This window comes from Corvus kubaryi, unplaced genomic scaffold (assembly GCF_017639235.1).
Source record: "Corvus kubaryi isolate FWS band 111438036 unplaced genomic scaffold, C.kubaryi_AGA036_p1.0 121, whole genome shotgun sequence".
In the NCBI taxonomy this organism is placed as follows: Eukaryota; Metazoa; Chordata; class Aves; order Passeriformes; family Corvidae; genus Corvus; species Corvus kubaryi.
Window position 1 is genome coordinate 1522118 of NW_024580656.1, and position 14255 is coordinate 1536372.

The 14255-nt window shown below is 59.5% G+C and overlaps 1 protein-coding gene across 1 annotated transcript in view; it reads right to left on the reverse strand.

Annotated features, from left to right (window-relative positions):
• Window positions 1-14255, reverse strand: part of ADAMTS10 (ADAM metallopeptidase with thrombospondin type 1 motif 10) — a 61665-nt gene that overhangs the window by 42851 nt on the left and 4559 nt on the right. The window contains exons 2-3 of the mRNA XM_042047411.1: window positions 5929-6240; window positions 50-405 (exon numbers count right to left, since the gene is read on the reverse strand). Of these exons, the coding sequence (XP_041903345.1) occupies window positions 50-405; window positions 5929-6016 (444 nt within the window). The 5' untranslated portion in view covers window positions 6017-6240. The remainder of the gene's footprint in view (window positions 1-49; window positions 406-5928; window positions 6241-14255) is intronic.

The window sequence follows — 14255 nt, forward strand, 5'->3', positions numbered from 1 at the left end:
AGGACCAAAGCTGTTGGCATCACCCCTGGCTGGCCAAAGCCGGACTCACCAGGCCGTTGCAGTTGCTGATGGCCACCTTGGAGCTGAGGTACTGGTCCTGCAGGTGGCCGGCGTAGTGGCAGTCCTCGTGGAAGTCGTGCTGCCAGTCCATGCCATCCCGCTTCCAGTACTCCACGGTGAAGTGCTCGGCCAGCAGGTTGGAGTGCAGGGTCAGGTTGAGCAGGAACTGGGTGTGGTGGGCAGAGACTTTGTAGAAGACCTGCTGCTCCGAGGGCTCGTAGGGCAGGGAGCGCCGGGGCCGCGGCTTCAGCTGCCGGCGCATGTCAAAGGTGAGGAAGTCCCCGTTCTGGTCCACTTGGATGGGGAAGGCGATCTCATAGTGATCCAGGCTGGAGAGGAATTCCTCTGGGGAGGGAAGGACATGCATGGGAATGATGCACGTGGGGATGGCAGCCCGCTGAGGGAGTTGGACACCCAGCAATGCCAGCCCGAGCACGGCCACAGCCAGCGCAGGGTCCTGCCACAGCATTCCAAAAATTGGCATCTCAAGGCTCTGCCCAGCCTGAAGGATCCTTGGGATATTCCCCAACCCTGCAGCCTACAGAGCCTTGGGATAGCAGTTTTTGGAATGCAACTTTTTCCTCTGCGGGTGATGGAGAGGAACAGCCTGGCCCAAAGGGCCTTTCAGGACACCCTGACTGTGGCTCTGGACCTGGACTATCCCAAATCCTTCCATCTCCACTGGGCAGAGGGAATCCAGGTTGTGCAGAGTCCAGCTCTGAGCTTTGGGGGGTTATCTGGACCCAGATCCTTCCAGGAACAGACCCAGCAATGAGGGCTCTTCAACAGGAGGCAGAAGGAGCCTTGGGGTGACAGTGGCTCAGGAGAAAAGTCTCCTGTGGGTTCCTTGGGACATCTGCAGCTGCTGACTCTGAGAACACAAAACCAGCACCACCCCAACCCCCCCATCAGAGCTGCAGGGGCCACAGGGGCACAAAGTCACTGAAATGCCAACCAAAATAGGAGAGAGGGCAACCAGAATTCCCCAAGCCGTGCTGAAAATGAGCAGGAGTGGAAGTCAGACACCCCAAACCCCCAGTCACAGATGTCTGTGACCCCATCCTGCCCTCCCAGCTCCCTGGATGGGTTTTTATCAGCTCAGCCTGGCTCAGCAGCTCCTCTGGGGAGCTCCCTTGAGCTCTGATCGTGTGCGGTGCCACCCAGGCTGTGACGAGGGCACTGTCCCCAGCCCCTCCGCTGGCTGTCCAACAAACTGGCACCCTCCTTTTGGCAAAAACTCCTCCTTTTCAAAGGAAAATGTCCCAGGGGCTGCCAGATTGGATCTGAGCAGAGCTCTGGCTGTGTCTGACAGCCCTCAGCCCCGAGGCTGGGGCTGAAGATGGGAAATATCTGTCTGCTGGAGCTCCTCCTGAACCCCTCGTGCCTGGAGGGTTTGAGCCTCCTGAGCCCTCATGGGAGGGGATTTTCCCTCTCTTCCCTCTGGAAAAGTCTTCCTGTGCTTTTTGCATCCCATTTGTTGTTGTTTCCCGAGAAAACAGGAGGGGCTGGGCTGTTCCGGGGAACTTTGCCTGGCTCCACAGCCCCCACCTGCAAAGCCTTCCCGGCCATCAGAAACTCAGCCAGCTCCAAACTGCACCCTCACCACAGGGCAGCACTGCCGAGTTTCCTTTCCCTCTGTTTTCCAGTGGGGGAGCCTGACAGAGTGCTTTCCTCGGCCACCAGGAACGGGGCAGCCCTTCCACCCTCTGGGGTTAGGGGTGAGCTCCCATCTTTGCTGACCATAAACACTCCTGGCTCCTCTGCCTTGCCAGAATTAATGATTAGGTTTTTAACTTCCAGCTTTCCCTGCATCCCAGCACCTCCCTGTGATGGGGCCGGGCAAACAAGGGCGACTTTTTGCACTTAGAAATGACTTCAGGCTTGGAAAAATTTGCTGTCGGAAGTGTTTTGTTTTCCTTTTTGCCTCTCTGCAGTCCATGTGGGCTTGGAAAAGAGTGAATCAGAGGGTGGTTTGTGCTTGCTGTGGCTACAAAGGGCCTGGGACTCTGGGCTGGAGGCTCTATCCGGACCTGAACAGCGCTTCCAGAAGGAAAAACATGTCCAGAGCCTGAGGGTGAGGTGGTGTGTGAGAACCTGGTGCTGGTGTAGGGTGGGCACTGCATCTCCTCAGGGATGTCCCTCTGGACACTGAGGCACGGGAAGAGCCCAAGAGCAGTGCCCTGCATCACCAAAATGGTTTGGGAAGTGGTGCTGTGGAGTGGGAATGCCACACATGGAAAAAATAATCATGGAATAGAATCATGGAATGGTTTGGGTGGGAAGGGACTTTTAGAGTTCATCCAATTCCACCTCAGCTGTGGGCAGGGACACCTTCCACTGTCCCAGGCTGCTCCAAGCCCCATCCAGCCTAGTCTTGGACACTGCCAGGGATCCAGGGGCAGCCCCAGCTGCTCTGGGAATTCCATCCCAGCCCCTCCCCAGCCTCCCAGGTGGGATATTCTTTCCCAATATCCCACCTCAATGTGACATTCCCAATATCCAGCGTCACATGTGTGACGGCTCTGCTGACAGCCTCGTGTCATGTGGACAACAAAGGGAGACTGTCCAGTGCCACAGCTGCCTCCTTCCTCTGCCCTAAAAGATCAGTCCAGGCTCCAAGAAATTTGGATCTCTCCCTCCCTAACCCCGCATGATCCTCCCAACATCCCACATATTCCCAATCCCCACATTTCCTCACCCCTGCCTTGCTCATGCTCCCCCTATTCCAGCCCTTCCCTCCTGTGCCCTCTGCCCCTCAGGCACTTCCCACTCCATGAGCAGCTCCTGGCCCGGGCTCTGCCCAGCAGGGTCTGCGCTGCAGATAAGCCCTGGCATTGCCAGAGCCCTGTCAGACCACTGGGAAGGGAGGCCATAAAAAGCCTTTCTCCAGAGAAGCCCGCTCGTGGCTGGGCAGGATGCTGGGTACCCCCGGGGGAGCACAGGGAGAGAGCAGGGGGGAAAGCTGGGAAGGAGGAGAGGTGGTCTGGGGAGAGAGGCACCCCAGGGTCCCACTGCCGGTGGCAACGGAGCAGGGATGGCACAGGGAGGGAAAGGAGCAGAGGGGGAGCTGAGCAAAAAGGGGAGAGAGAAGGGGAAATGGAGGAGGGAGGGTTTGTTCCTCTCTCATGAGCTGCTCGGAGCACGGGAAGGAAGCAGAAGCAGGCTGTGGTGCTGGCACCAAAGGGAGTGAGGGGCTGGCAGAGCCCGAGCTGCAGCCCAGACAGGATTCCCTGTCTGGGGATGGCTGTGGGATGGCTGTGGAGATGCTCTGGGATCCCCTGGTCCAGGCTGCCCTGGCACCGTGGCAGCCTCACTGCATCCTCCAGGGGCCCTTTGTTCACCCGTGAGCTGGGAACAGCGGGATGAGCCCCACCCGATGCTCTGTGAAATGGGAATGTCTGATCCGTCCCCACAGTTACACCACGGTCCTGCAGGAATTCCCTTTGGATTAAAACCCACCCAGCACTGTGAGCATGAGCTGAATCCTCGGTCAGCTCCCAGAATCCTGCAATGGTTTGGGTTGGAAGGGACCTTAAAGCTCATCGAGTCCCACCCCTGCCATGGCAGGGACACCTCCCACTGTCCCAGGCTGCTCCAAGCCCCAATGTCCAGCCTGGCCTTGGGCACTGCCAGGGATGGAGCAGCCACAGCTCCTCTGGGAAAGTTGTTCCAACGATTCCAGCTGCTCCCTGAGCTGTTACGAGCTGCACCCTGAGTGTCCAGGCTACCTCTGAACCTCTCTGCTGCCTTGGACAGCCCTTCAGCACCAGGCTGCTGCTCCCCACGAAGATAAATTAGAGCTCAGGGCTGAGACCTTAATCTCCCTCCTGCACAAACCAAACACGCTGATGTGGAGTGGTGCACGTGGGGCACGGGAATCCTGCTCCAGAGAGGCCTGCGGCCAGTCCCTGGGGTCGGGGATAACACTGCCCTTCGCTCTCCAGCTGCTCCCAGGAGATAACAGCGCCTCACCCTCTCCAGAGGGCGTTGCGGGGATTAGGAACTGTCCCAGCAGCCGGGAGAGGCGTTGGGTGACATCAACAGCCTGACGCCAAAACCAGCGCTCTGCCAGCAAGAGGGGCCCCTGGGGCAGCAGGGACTGGGCAGGGACAGGGTGGGGGACAGGGACTGGGCAGGGACAGGGACCGGGTGGGGGGACAGGGATTGGGCAGGGACAGGCACTGGGCAGGGACAGGCTGCAGCCCTGGCATGGGATGGGTGCTCCCAGCACACCGCATCCACCCCATGGCACCACATCCTAACAACTCCACGGGCTGGGCCCCATCCCCAGAGCTGCTCAGGGCCTGCTCTAGGGGAGCACAGGTTAATCCCTGTTAATCCCGGGTTTAATGGAGCTGTGTCACCCCATGGAGAGGGGGGTCCCGGTGCTGGGAGCTGGGATGGGGCCGATCCCACAGCGCGTCCCGGTGGGGCTGCACATGGAGCAGAGCGTGAACTGATGGGCACGGGAGGCCCAGAGCAGCCCCGCAGGCACTGCCAGAGCCTGTGGAGAGCAGCAGCAGGAACTGGGAGTCCTTCAGATCCCGACCTGCCTGGAGAACGTTCCCAGCTCCCAGCTGGGGCTGGCTGCTCTCCTGGTGCTGCCTGCCCGGGATGCTGAGGGGCTCTGGCTGCGTTTGTCCCTGTTCCCAGCTCTGCTTCTGCAGCCAGCTCATGGCCCTGGGCACCACGGCCGCTCACCAGCCCAGGAATGCCACTGGCTGTGGCTCTGCCAGGGCTGATCTGGGCACGCGAGGGGTGCAGGGTTATGGCTGTGTGACACTGCCAAGGTTTGAACAGCTTGCATGGATAAATCCCCTGCTCCAGGGCTCGCTCCTCGCACCTCTCTCTGGTGCCTGGTGGCAGAGTTCACGCTGCTTCTTAAGGAATAATCCTACAAATATTGCCATTGATCAGTTTAACTCCCCTTTGTTGTCTGTGAGGGTGGTTTGTACTCCAGGTTGGGCTCAAGGCTCCCCCCTCCCCCCCATTTTGCAGCCCCTTCCCTCCTAACCTGGAATAAAATCAGGTGCAAAAGCACAAAGCTCTGGACAAGAGACCCACATTCCCCTGTCCTCGCAGTCCTGAGTGCGACTCTGTGTAAACTCGAGTCCTTCAGACACAGACACACGAGACGGGCACAGACACACTGAAAAAACGCGTGTACAAACCAACAAACCAACCCTGCTCCTCCCGCAGCACGTTCCTGTCCGGGCTCAGCTGGGCAGAGGATTTGGGTGCTCCAGCACCGTCCTCCAGCCCTGGACATGCCCAGGACCAGGCACACACTGTGCTCCTCCCAGCACAGCCTCTGCTCTCCCGGGGATGTGCTGCTCCCCAGAACGGACCCATCCCCTGCTGCCACCACAGCTCCTTCCTTCCCAAGCCCGACACAGCTCCGGCCTTGCACTGACCCTGCCCTCTGAATTCCTCCAAAAGCCACCGAGTGCAACACCTGAGAGCAAAACACCTCCATTCCTTGGGGGCTGGCAGAGAACCCCGGCCAGGGGGGCGGGAGGAGCTGGGCAGGATTAGCGCTGGAGGTGTCTCCACTGCTCCCAAAGTCCCTCCCAGGCCAGCATTAGGGTTCTGCCAGCAGCGATGCGGTGGATCCAGCTCCCTTTCCCATGGGTGGATCCAGCAAGGGTGGATCCAGTTCCTCTCCCCACAGGGGAATCCAGTTCTCCTCCCCATGGGTGGATCCAGCTCCTTTTCCCCATGGCTGGATCAAGCTCTTCTCCCAAGTGGATCCAGCTCCCCTCCCCAGAAGTGAATCCAACTCCCCTGTCCATGGATGGATCCAGCTCCCCATCCCATCCCATCCCATCCCACCCCACCCCACCCCACCCCATCCCATCCCACCCATACCTTGTGACTGGAAGGAGTAGCCAGGGAAGGTGCCCACAGCCAGGCCGAGGGTGACCGTCCAGGTGAGGAGCCTCCAAGCTGTGGCCATGGTCAGCGCCGCTCGCGTCGGAGCAGGGAGATCTGTGCCGGCTGGGAGGGCGCTGTCCCCACATGTCTCTCCCTCGGCCACCCCTTATGTCCAGAGAGGAGTCCCGGGTCCCTCCGCAGGCATCCTCGGCCGCTCCGTGCTCTCCCGAGGCTGGCGGGGTGTGGGCAGTGCCAGGCCAGCACTGAGTGGTCAGCACGGGCTCATCCCCGGCACCGGCATTGCCCCTGCGGGTGAAAGGTGGGGATGAGTGAAGGGATGAAGGAGAAGGACACGAGGCGGGCAGGGGAATGAGGAAAGCTGGATCCTGGAGGAGGCAGGAGTGGGATGGAAGGAAAGGAGAAGAGGAGGAAAGGATGGGAGACATTTGAGCATGAATTAACCCCATCGGCTCCTGTTCTGCAGACACTGCACTCCCAGGGGTTCTCCCAGCTGGGATCTATCAGGTACCTGTGGAATGGAGCTCGGGATCAGTGGGAATCCTCGAGGAAGCGCAGCCCCGAGAGTGCCTTGGGTTACTCGATCCCTTAAAGAGAGCAGGAAATAACAGCCTTGGCAGGGGGTGGTGAGCAGCAACCCAGAAATCCCCTCTGCAGTTTCCCTGGATTTCAAACACACTTCAAGGACTGTCACTGCACTGAGGGGAGAGCTCTGAGTGTACTGGCTGAGCCTAAAAAAGTGATGGAAAACAGAGGACCCATTCAGGGAACTCACCCTCAACCCCATCCACAAATGGATCCCAAGATTCCAATGGCATTTGTTCTTTAAAACGCTTTGCTGATTGCTCCGGTGAAAGATTCCTGGCTGGCAGAGAATTCCCACTCAGTCTGAGGCCATTACACCAAACTCACATCATGCTGGGGGCTTGCACAAAACCTGTGGGGTTTTGTTCCTGTCCAGCCATTCCGTGAGTATGGGACGAGTGCAGCACATCCCTCACCTCCCAGAGAATCCCAAATATCCCAGCAGTGGCGCAGCCCTGCAGCCAAACACAAACCTCCCCACAGAGGGGACAGATAAAGATCTGCAGCAGTGGTGCTGGAGCAAGGCTGGGAAAGGCAGGATGAGCTCCCTGAGAAAGGCAGGATGAGCTCCCTGAGAAAGGCAGGACGAGCTCCCTGAGAAAGGCAGGACGAGCTCCCAAGCCTGGGAAGAGGCTGGGGATGGGAGGAGGGTGCTCTTTGCAAAGGTGTCAACAGCCAGGGCCTGTGTGTGGTCCTCATCCCAGTAAGGAAACGCTTGGAATAACATCCTTAACCCCTGCCTTGCTCTGCTCTGGGGTGGTTTAAACAGCCAAGGCTGGGCTGGGCAGAGCTCAGGGCAGGGGATCCGGGTCCTCCTGGGATCTGCTGTGCTCCCCTTTGTGTCCTTATGGGAATCTGAATCCCTGAAAGTGAATTCCTGCTCCTGTTTTCCCATCGTTTCTGTGCCATTTGTGCTGCAGGGGCTCGGAGTGACACCCAGCACAGGCCAGAGGTGGCACAGGGGAGGGACAAATCCAGGAGATCATTCCTGCCCCAAATTTATCATGGAAATCACAGAATGGGTTGGGTTGGGAGGGACCTTAAAGCTCATCTCATTTCACAAGGGCAGGGACACCTTCCACCATCCCAGGCTGCTCCAAGCCCTGTCCAGCTGGGCCTCGGACACTTCCAGGGATCCAGGGGCAGCCACAGCTGCTCTGGGCAACCTCACAGGGAAGGATTTCTTCTTAAAATCTCATCTAAATCTCCCCTCCTTCAGTTTAAAGCCATTAACCTAAATCAATGATTTTTTTCCCTACTAGGCAGAAATGGTGGCAGACGAAACATGCAGCTTTAAACACAACTTGGAGTTGCATAACTTAAAGATTAGGATTTTTCACTGCTCATTTACAGTTAATAATGGCCAAAGATCCTCGGTGAGACCTCGGCCTGGACTCCCCGGTCCCATCTGGGGCCACTTGCCAGGTTTTCCTCTGCAAAGCCCGGACACAGCATGATGGTGGCCTCCAAAATTGTGCATCCTGCGAGTGGCCCTGAGAATAAACTGCCCGAGGGGGGGGAAAACTCCCACCTTGAGATGCTCCTTTTCCCTGGGACAGGTAACGGGAAGCAGGGAGTGGGGGGAAGAGGCTTGGGGCAGGAATTCTGCCCCGTTGCACCCCCACACGAGGATGCCGAGATCTGGTGACAGCGTCACCTGTGGTGCCACCTGTGATGCCACCCCTGGGTCGTGGTAGGTGGGGGCTGCTCTGTGCCCGCTCCCAGCTGCAGGAATTGGGCTGGAAAAGGGAGAAGTTGAAAGCAAAGCCCTCTCCTAGGTCAGCATTTTTCGGCATCTCCCTAAAGCTCGAGATTCCAGCTCTTAAATCCTGTCACGGCTCCAAAGCCCACGGAGCTCAGTTCAAGTGTATTTTCTCCTGGGCTTCACAGCGCTGATTTCCCTTGTTTTCCAGCTGTCGAACCCTTTCCCTCCAGGCTCTCGTTGCTTCCCGTGCTCCCCCCGCCTCTCCATGACCCTCGGCGGTGCCCCCGTGTCCCCTGTGCCCTTCCCGGCTGCTCAGCATCCCCCGGAACAGCGGGAGCCGCCGGCGCCAGGAGCCCGCAGCCTTGACCTTGGGGGAAGGAGGCGCGTTCGGAGCAGCACAAGTCGGGAATTACAGCTGCAAAATTCCTGCGGGCCGGGCCGGGGGAAGGGCCCGGCCGTGATCCCTCCCTGCAGGCAGCGGGGAAAACACGGCCCCTTCCCGGCGGTGCTTCATTCCCAAACCCCGAGCAGCAGGAGAAGCAGCCGGAGGAAGGAGCAGAGAGCCGGAGGAGCGCTGGTGCTTCCATCCCTATCAACTTTTCCATAACCTCACTCCGCAGCTTCGCTCCGCGGCCGGACAACCCCGAGGATCGCGGAGCCCCGGCGGGACACGGGAGCGGGGTCCCACGGGCCGGGCTGGGCGAGCTCGGGCGCAGCTCGGGGACAGCTCGGGGACACGGGGTGACCTCTCCGGTCTCGTGCCTCCCTCGCTTGGGCCGCTTCCGATTTGCTCCTTCCCAAGGAATTCGTTGTCCTTGGCAGGCTCGGCTCGGGCTGACGCTGCCGGATCCCGGTGCCAAGGTGGCTTTGGCCGCGTGAACCCGAGGGACGCAGGCGACGGTGCCACCGCAGCGGCCGGGTCACCTCGGCCACCCCAAAAGCCCGCGGGAGGGAAGGGGCTGGGGAAGGAGGGGGGCTGTAAAATCCCAGCTGGAATGAAGCGCAAAGAGAAGAGAAGAAAGAGCGAGGCGGATGGCAACTGTTCCTCATTTCAGCCGCGGCGCTGCAGACAGAATTCCCTGGAAGCTCGGCTGCCTGGCCGGCTCCAGAGGCAGCGCCAGGGGAAGGTAATAGGAAGCAGATGGGCGCTGCTCGGGGCCAAGAGGAAGGTTCAAGGTGCCTCCTAGTGCAGAGAAGAGGAATTTAACTGCTTTTAAAGATGCAGGGCCCGGCGGCTTCCAGGTTTCTCATCCAACTTTTGCAAATTATGAGCTCAGGTGTCCTTTTCCCTTTTTTAAATTTTTTTTTTTTTTTTGAGGGAGAAATAAATACAAACACAGATTTCTGCTTCCAGCTTGCCCGGGGGGGAGGGAATACTTGCAGTGCACCCCCTGCCAGGCCTTCCACTGACAGCTTCCAGGCATGGGAGCACTGGGAGAACTGGGAGCAGTGGAGAAGTGAGAGCAGCACCCCAGTGGGAGCGCTGGGAGCAGTGGGAAAGCAGTGGGAGCAGGACCCCACAGCTGCACCAGCTCAAAGGCATTTCTGGGCTGTGTTATTTTAAGGAATGAAAGCCTCGAGGTTATTTTATCCTTCTGTAAAACAGGGAATTGTCACCACCCCATAACCACACTGGGGCTATCGGGGTTATCGTGGTGCCACATCCCACAGATTGCTCCCTTTTCGGCCCTGGGTGCCCCCTGAGCCTCCCAAGGGGCTGAGCAGCACCTCAGCCCCACAGCAGCCCTGGCAGCCCCTACAAACAGCACCACAGGGATTTCTGCTCCTCTGGCCATTCCAGGCTGGGAGTTGTTCCACCAGGTCAGAGTTTATCTCTGGGGGGAAGAGCTGTGAGCACCGGGCTGGCTCCACAGGCCTCATTTTCTATGGAATCCAAGTTAAACACAGCAGGGACTGCAGGGATCTGTGGCCCAGGGGCTGTGCCAGTGCAGCGAGGGCACTTGGCAGCAGCAGCACCAGGGTTTTCAGGCTTTCCTACCACCCACACAGGTCCCCTGCCACACACAGGGGGCTCTTTCCTGCTGCTGGGGTTCCAGCTGCCCCCCAGGGCACACAACAGCCCCTTAGTGCAGGTAGCTCCTGGATGCTGATCCCAAAGTCACCTGACACAACAGCCCCCTTGTCACCTGCGGTCACTGTTTCATGGAGGGCCTCAGGTTTTGGCTGTAAACGCTCAGCTGGAATCGACCTTCATCCTTCCAGTGAAGGAATTTTTCCTCATATCCAAGCTGAACATCTCCTGGGGCAACTTGAAGCTGTGTCCTCTCCTCCTGTCCCTGTTCCCTGGGAGCAGAGCCCGACCCCCCCCCCCCGCCCGCTGCCCCCTCCTGTCAGGGACTTGTGCAGAGCCACAAGGTCCCCCCTGAGCCTCCTTTGCTCCAGCCTGTGCCCCTTTCCCAGCTCCCTCAGCCGCTCCTGGGGCTCCAGAATCACAGAATCAAAGATTTGTGCATAGAACCATGGAATATCCTGAGCTGGAAGGAACCCTCAGGGATCATCCAGTCCAGCCCCTGGCCCTGCACAGACACCCCAACAACCCCAGCCTGGGCATCCCCGAGAGCGCTGTCCAAACGCTCCTGCAGCTCTGGCAGCCTCAGGCCCGGGCCCATTCCCTGGGGAGCCTGGGCAGTGCCCAGCAGCCTCGGGGGGAAGAACCTTTCCCTGAGCTCCATGCCCAGCCCTGACCCAGCTCCAGCCGTTCCCTGGGCTCCTGTCCCTGTCCCAGAGCAGAGCTCAGCCCCTGCCCCTCCGCCTCCCCTCGGGAGGAGCTGCAGCCCCCAGGAGCCTCCCCTCAGTCTCCTCTGCTGCAGCTGAACGAGCCAAGTGCCCTCAGCCGCTCCTCAGACCCTTCCCCAGCTCCGTGTCCCTCCTTTGGACACTCTCCAACAGCTTTGGACCCTTCTGATCTTGTGGTGCCCAGAGTGCCCCCAGCACTGGAGGTGAGGCTGCCCCAGTGCAGAGCAGAGCGGGACAATCCCTCCCTGGCCCGGGCCATGTTTGAACCCTTCTCATTCTCTCCGCATCCCTGCTCCTCCTCCCCCCTCTCTGCACACCCCAGGGCCCGGCAGGGGCAGGTCCCTCAGAGTTTGTGATGCATTTCTGTGTTTGCTGCTGGCTGGGGGGGTCTCGCCCGCTGCACTCCCCGGGGCCGTGGGTGTTCCGTGCGTGCTCAGCCACCTCCCAGCTCCCTGCTCCCGGCTCCTGGCAGGTTCCTGCACGTTCCTGAGGACGGAATAAACAGCCCCGCTCCCCCCACCAGGCTGCTCCTCCCGCGGCACGGGGTGAGCACGTGGGGGATGCAAAGCTGTCCGAGAGACCTCCCCGGCTTCCAGCAGGAGGAGAACGTCCTGATATTCCCGACAAAACATTTGGCTGGGCTGCCAAGTGGAAAACATGCTGAGCTGCAGATGGCAGAAGTCTTCCCGCAGTCATCTTGCCAGCACGACAGGACTTCCACTGGGAAGTCATTTCTCAGCTGTAGGGGTTAAACCCACAGAAATCAGCATTTTTGCTGCCAGGAGCATCTGCAAGCTGCGAGCAAGGGGTTAAAGTCACAGGTCTGCAGAACACAAAACAAGAACTTGAGCCATAATCTGCTTTGCTGCTCCAAGCGTGACCTCTCTGGGGCCACGGCGAGTGAAGAATTAGAAACGCGGAGTTATCCCTGTTCCCAGAACGCTGCAGCCTCCAGCCCTGGGATGGTTCCTGCCTGCCCAGCCACCCTCTGGCTGCCCTGCCACCCCTCTGCTCGCCCCTGACACCAATCCCCCCCTGTGCAGTGCCAAGGGCTCCGCCTGTCCCTTCCCTGCCGGCACCCTCGGGGCTGGGAGGGGGCCCAGGGCGCTCAGTGCAGCCCCCTTGGCTCGCTCGGGTTGATTCACCTCGCCCCAAGAGCCGTTCTTTGCACTCCCCAGTGACTGCGGGTCCGATTTCAGCTCCCCAGGAGGGGAGATGCCGTTCTCACACCGTTCAAATCACATCCGACCCCATCCAAAGGCGCTCCCCAGCAACGCGGGAAATCCAGACTGACACTGCCAGTGTGACCCTGCAAGCTGAGGGGTCTGACCCGGGGTCTCTGTCCCCCTGCCAGCACCCCGGTGCCAGCCTGGGTGCCAGGGGCATTCCCTCCCTGCCTTTGAACCACCAGCTCCCTCTTGCAGGCTCTCCGTGGTGCTCCACACCCGGCCCTGCTGTGCTCTGGCCGGGCACACCCTGCATCCCTTTGTACAGCGACTTCACGGGGCTTTGGGTTCGCTCCAGCACTGTGTGGGAGGAGGGTTTCTTTCAAAAACACGAGAATTGTTTCACAGTCAAATCTATGCAGTGCAATCGTGGTGAGGAAAGGGCTGAATTCCCCCTCGCTTCTCTCCAAAATCTTTAATTTTGCCAGCAAAGGGGCAAAAGAAGCCCGTGCCAGAGGCAGGGCAGTGAGAGGAGAGCTGGGAGCAGCGACCTTGCTCTGACACCGCCTGCTTGGCTTTCTGGAAATCCTATCCCTGTGTTACATAAGGATCTGGCCCTATCTGGAACGCCGGGGTCATTGCACTTCTCCAAGTGTGGTAAAATGCTCGGAGGTCCTCAGCAGGAAAGCAGCAGGGAAGTGCCAGCTCCGATCCTCCTCGGGATGGGGAGCTGGGCCCGGGGCAGGGCTCAGCCCTGCTGGAGCTGCCAAATTCCAGCCGGGTGGAAGGTGGGCACTGAGATTCCCAGTGCTCCCATCCTGGGACTCCCTCTGCTCTAGGGAGAGGACTCCACCAAGCAGGTCCACTCTCAGACGGGACTTATGCAAGAGTTTGGAGCCACTCCATGTGACCCAGACTTGCTGGCGCTCTGCCACCGCTCTCCTCGCTGGCTCCAGCCAGGCACAGAGCGGCGGGATTAGAAAGAGCCCGGGCAGTCATTAACTGGGTGCCAGTCATTAACGGAGTGCCAGCCATTAACTGAGGGTGCAAGTCATTAACGGAGTGCCAGCCATTAACTGAGGGTGCAAGTCATTAACTTACACCAGGGAGTGCCAGTCATTAAGCGAGGGTGCAAGTCATTAACGGAGTGCCAGCCATTAACCGAGTGCATCGCCCGTCACACAGGGCCCTGCCAGTGACACACACTTGTCCCAGGAGTGTAGGGACACACGTGTCACCCACATGCAGCCAGGGCACTGCTGCAGCTGCCTGTCTGCGTGGGGATAGGGATATGTGGGGTTTGTATGTGGATTAAAAATGGATACACGTTATCTGCGTGTGATAACACCTTATCAGCATGGGGATACATGTTATCTGCATGTGGATAGACGTTATCTGCACATGGATAACGTTACCTGCACGTTGATAACATGTTATCTGCATGTGGACACGCACACCCCACCTGCAGACAGGTCTGATGCCCACACCTGCCTTGTGCTGCCATCCCGTTCCTGCGGATATTCCATGCCCAAATGCCATTTTTGTACGCGGCATCTCCATGGCCGCCTCTGCCTCCATGAAATGCTCCCTCACTGTGGGGTTCAGCACAGCCAGAAGAGAATCCAGAGCTCAGTCCAGAGCTCAATCCAGAGCTCAATCCAGAACTCAGACCGGAACTCAGTCCGGAACTCAGTCTGGAGCTCTGTCCAGAACTCCATCCAGAGTTCCGTCCAGAGCTCCGTCCAGAGCTCCGTCCAGAGCTCCCGGGCCTGTGCACGGGCAGCTCTCCCTGTGCACCTGCTGCTCCTCCCCGCACGGAGCGGCACCAGGGCTCTGCCGGGAAAGTGCCCCAGGCTCTGGGAAAGGCCGGGAGCGCTCACACCTCGGAGCGGGCAGGGAAGCAGACACTGACCCAGCCACCTGCACCCTGGCACGGCTGGCTCTCCTCTCCATCCCGGCAGGGCAGGCTCTCCTCTCCATCCCGGCACGGCTGGCTCTCCTCTCCATCCTGGCAGGGCAGGCTCTCCTCTCCATCCCGGCAGGGCTGGCTCCCGGCTCCATCCCGGCACGGCTGGCTCTCCTCTCCATCC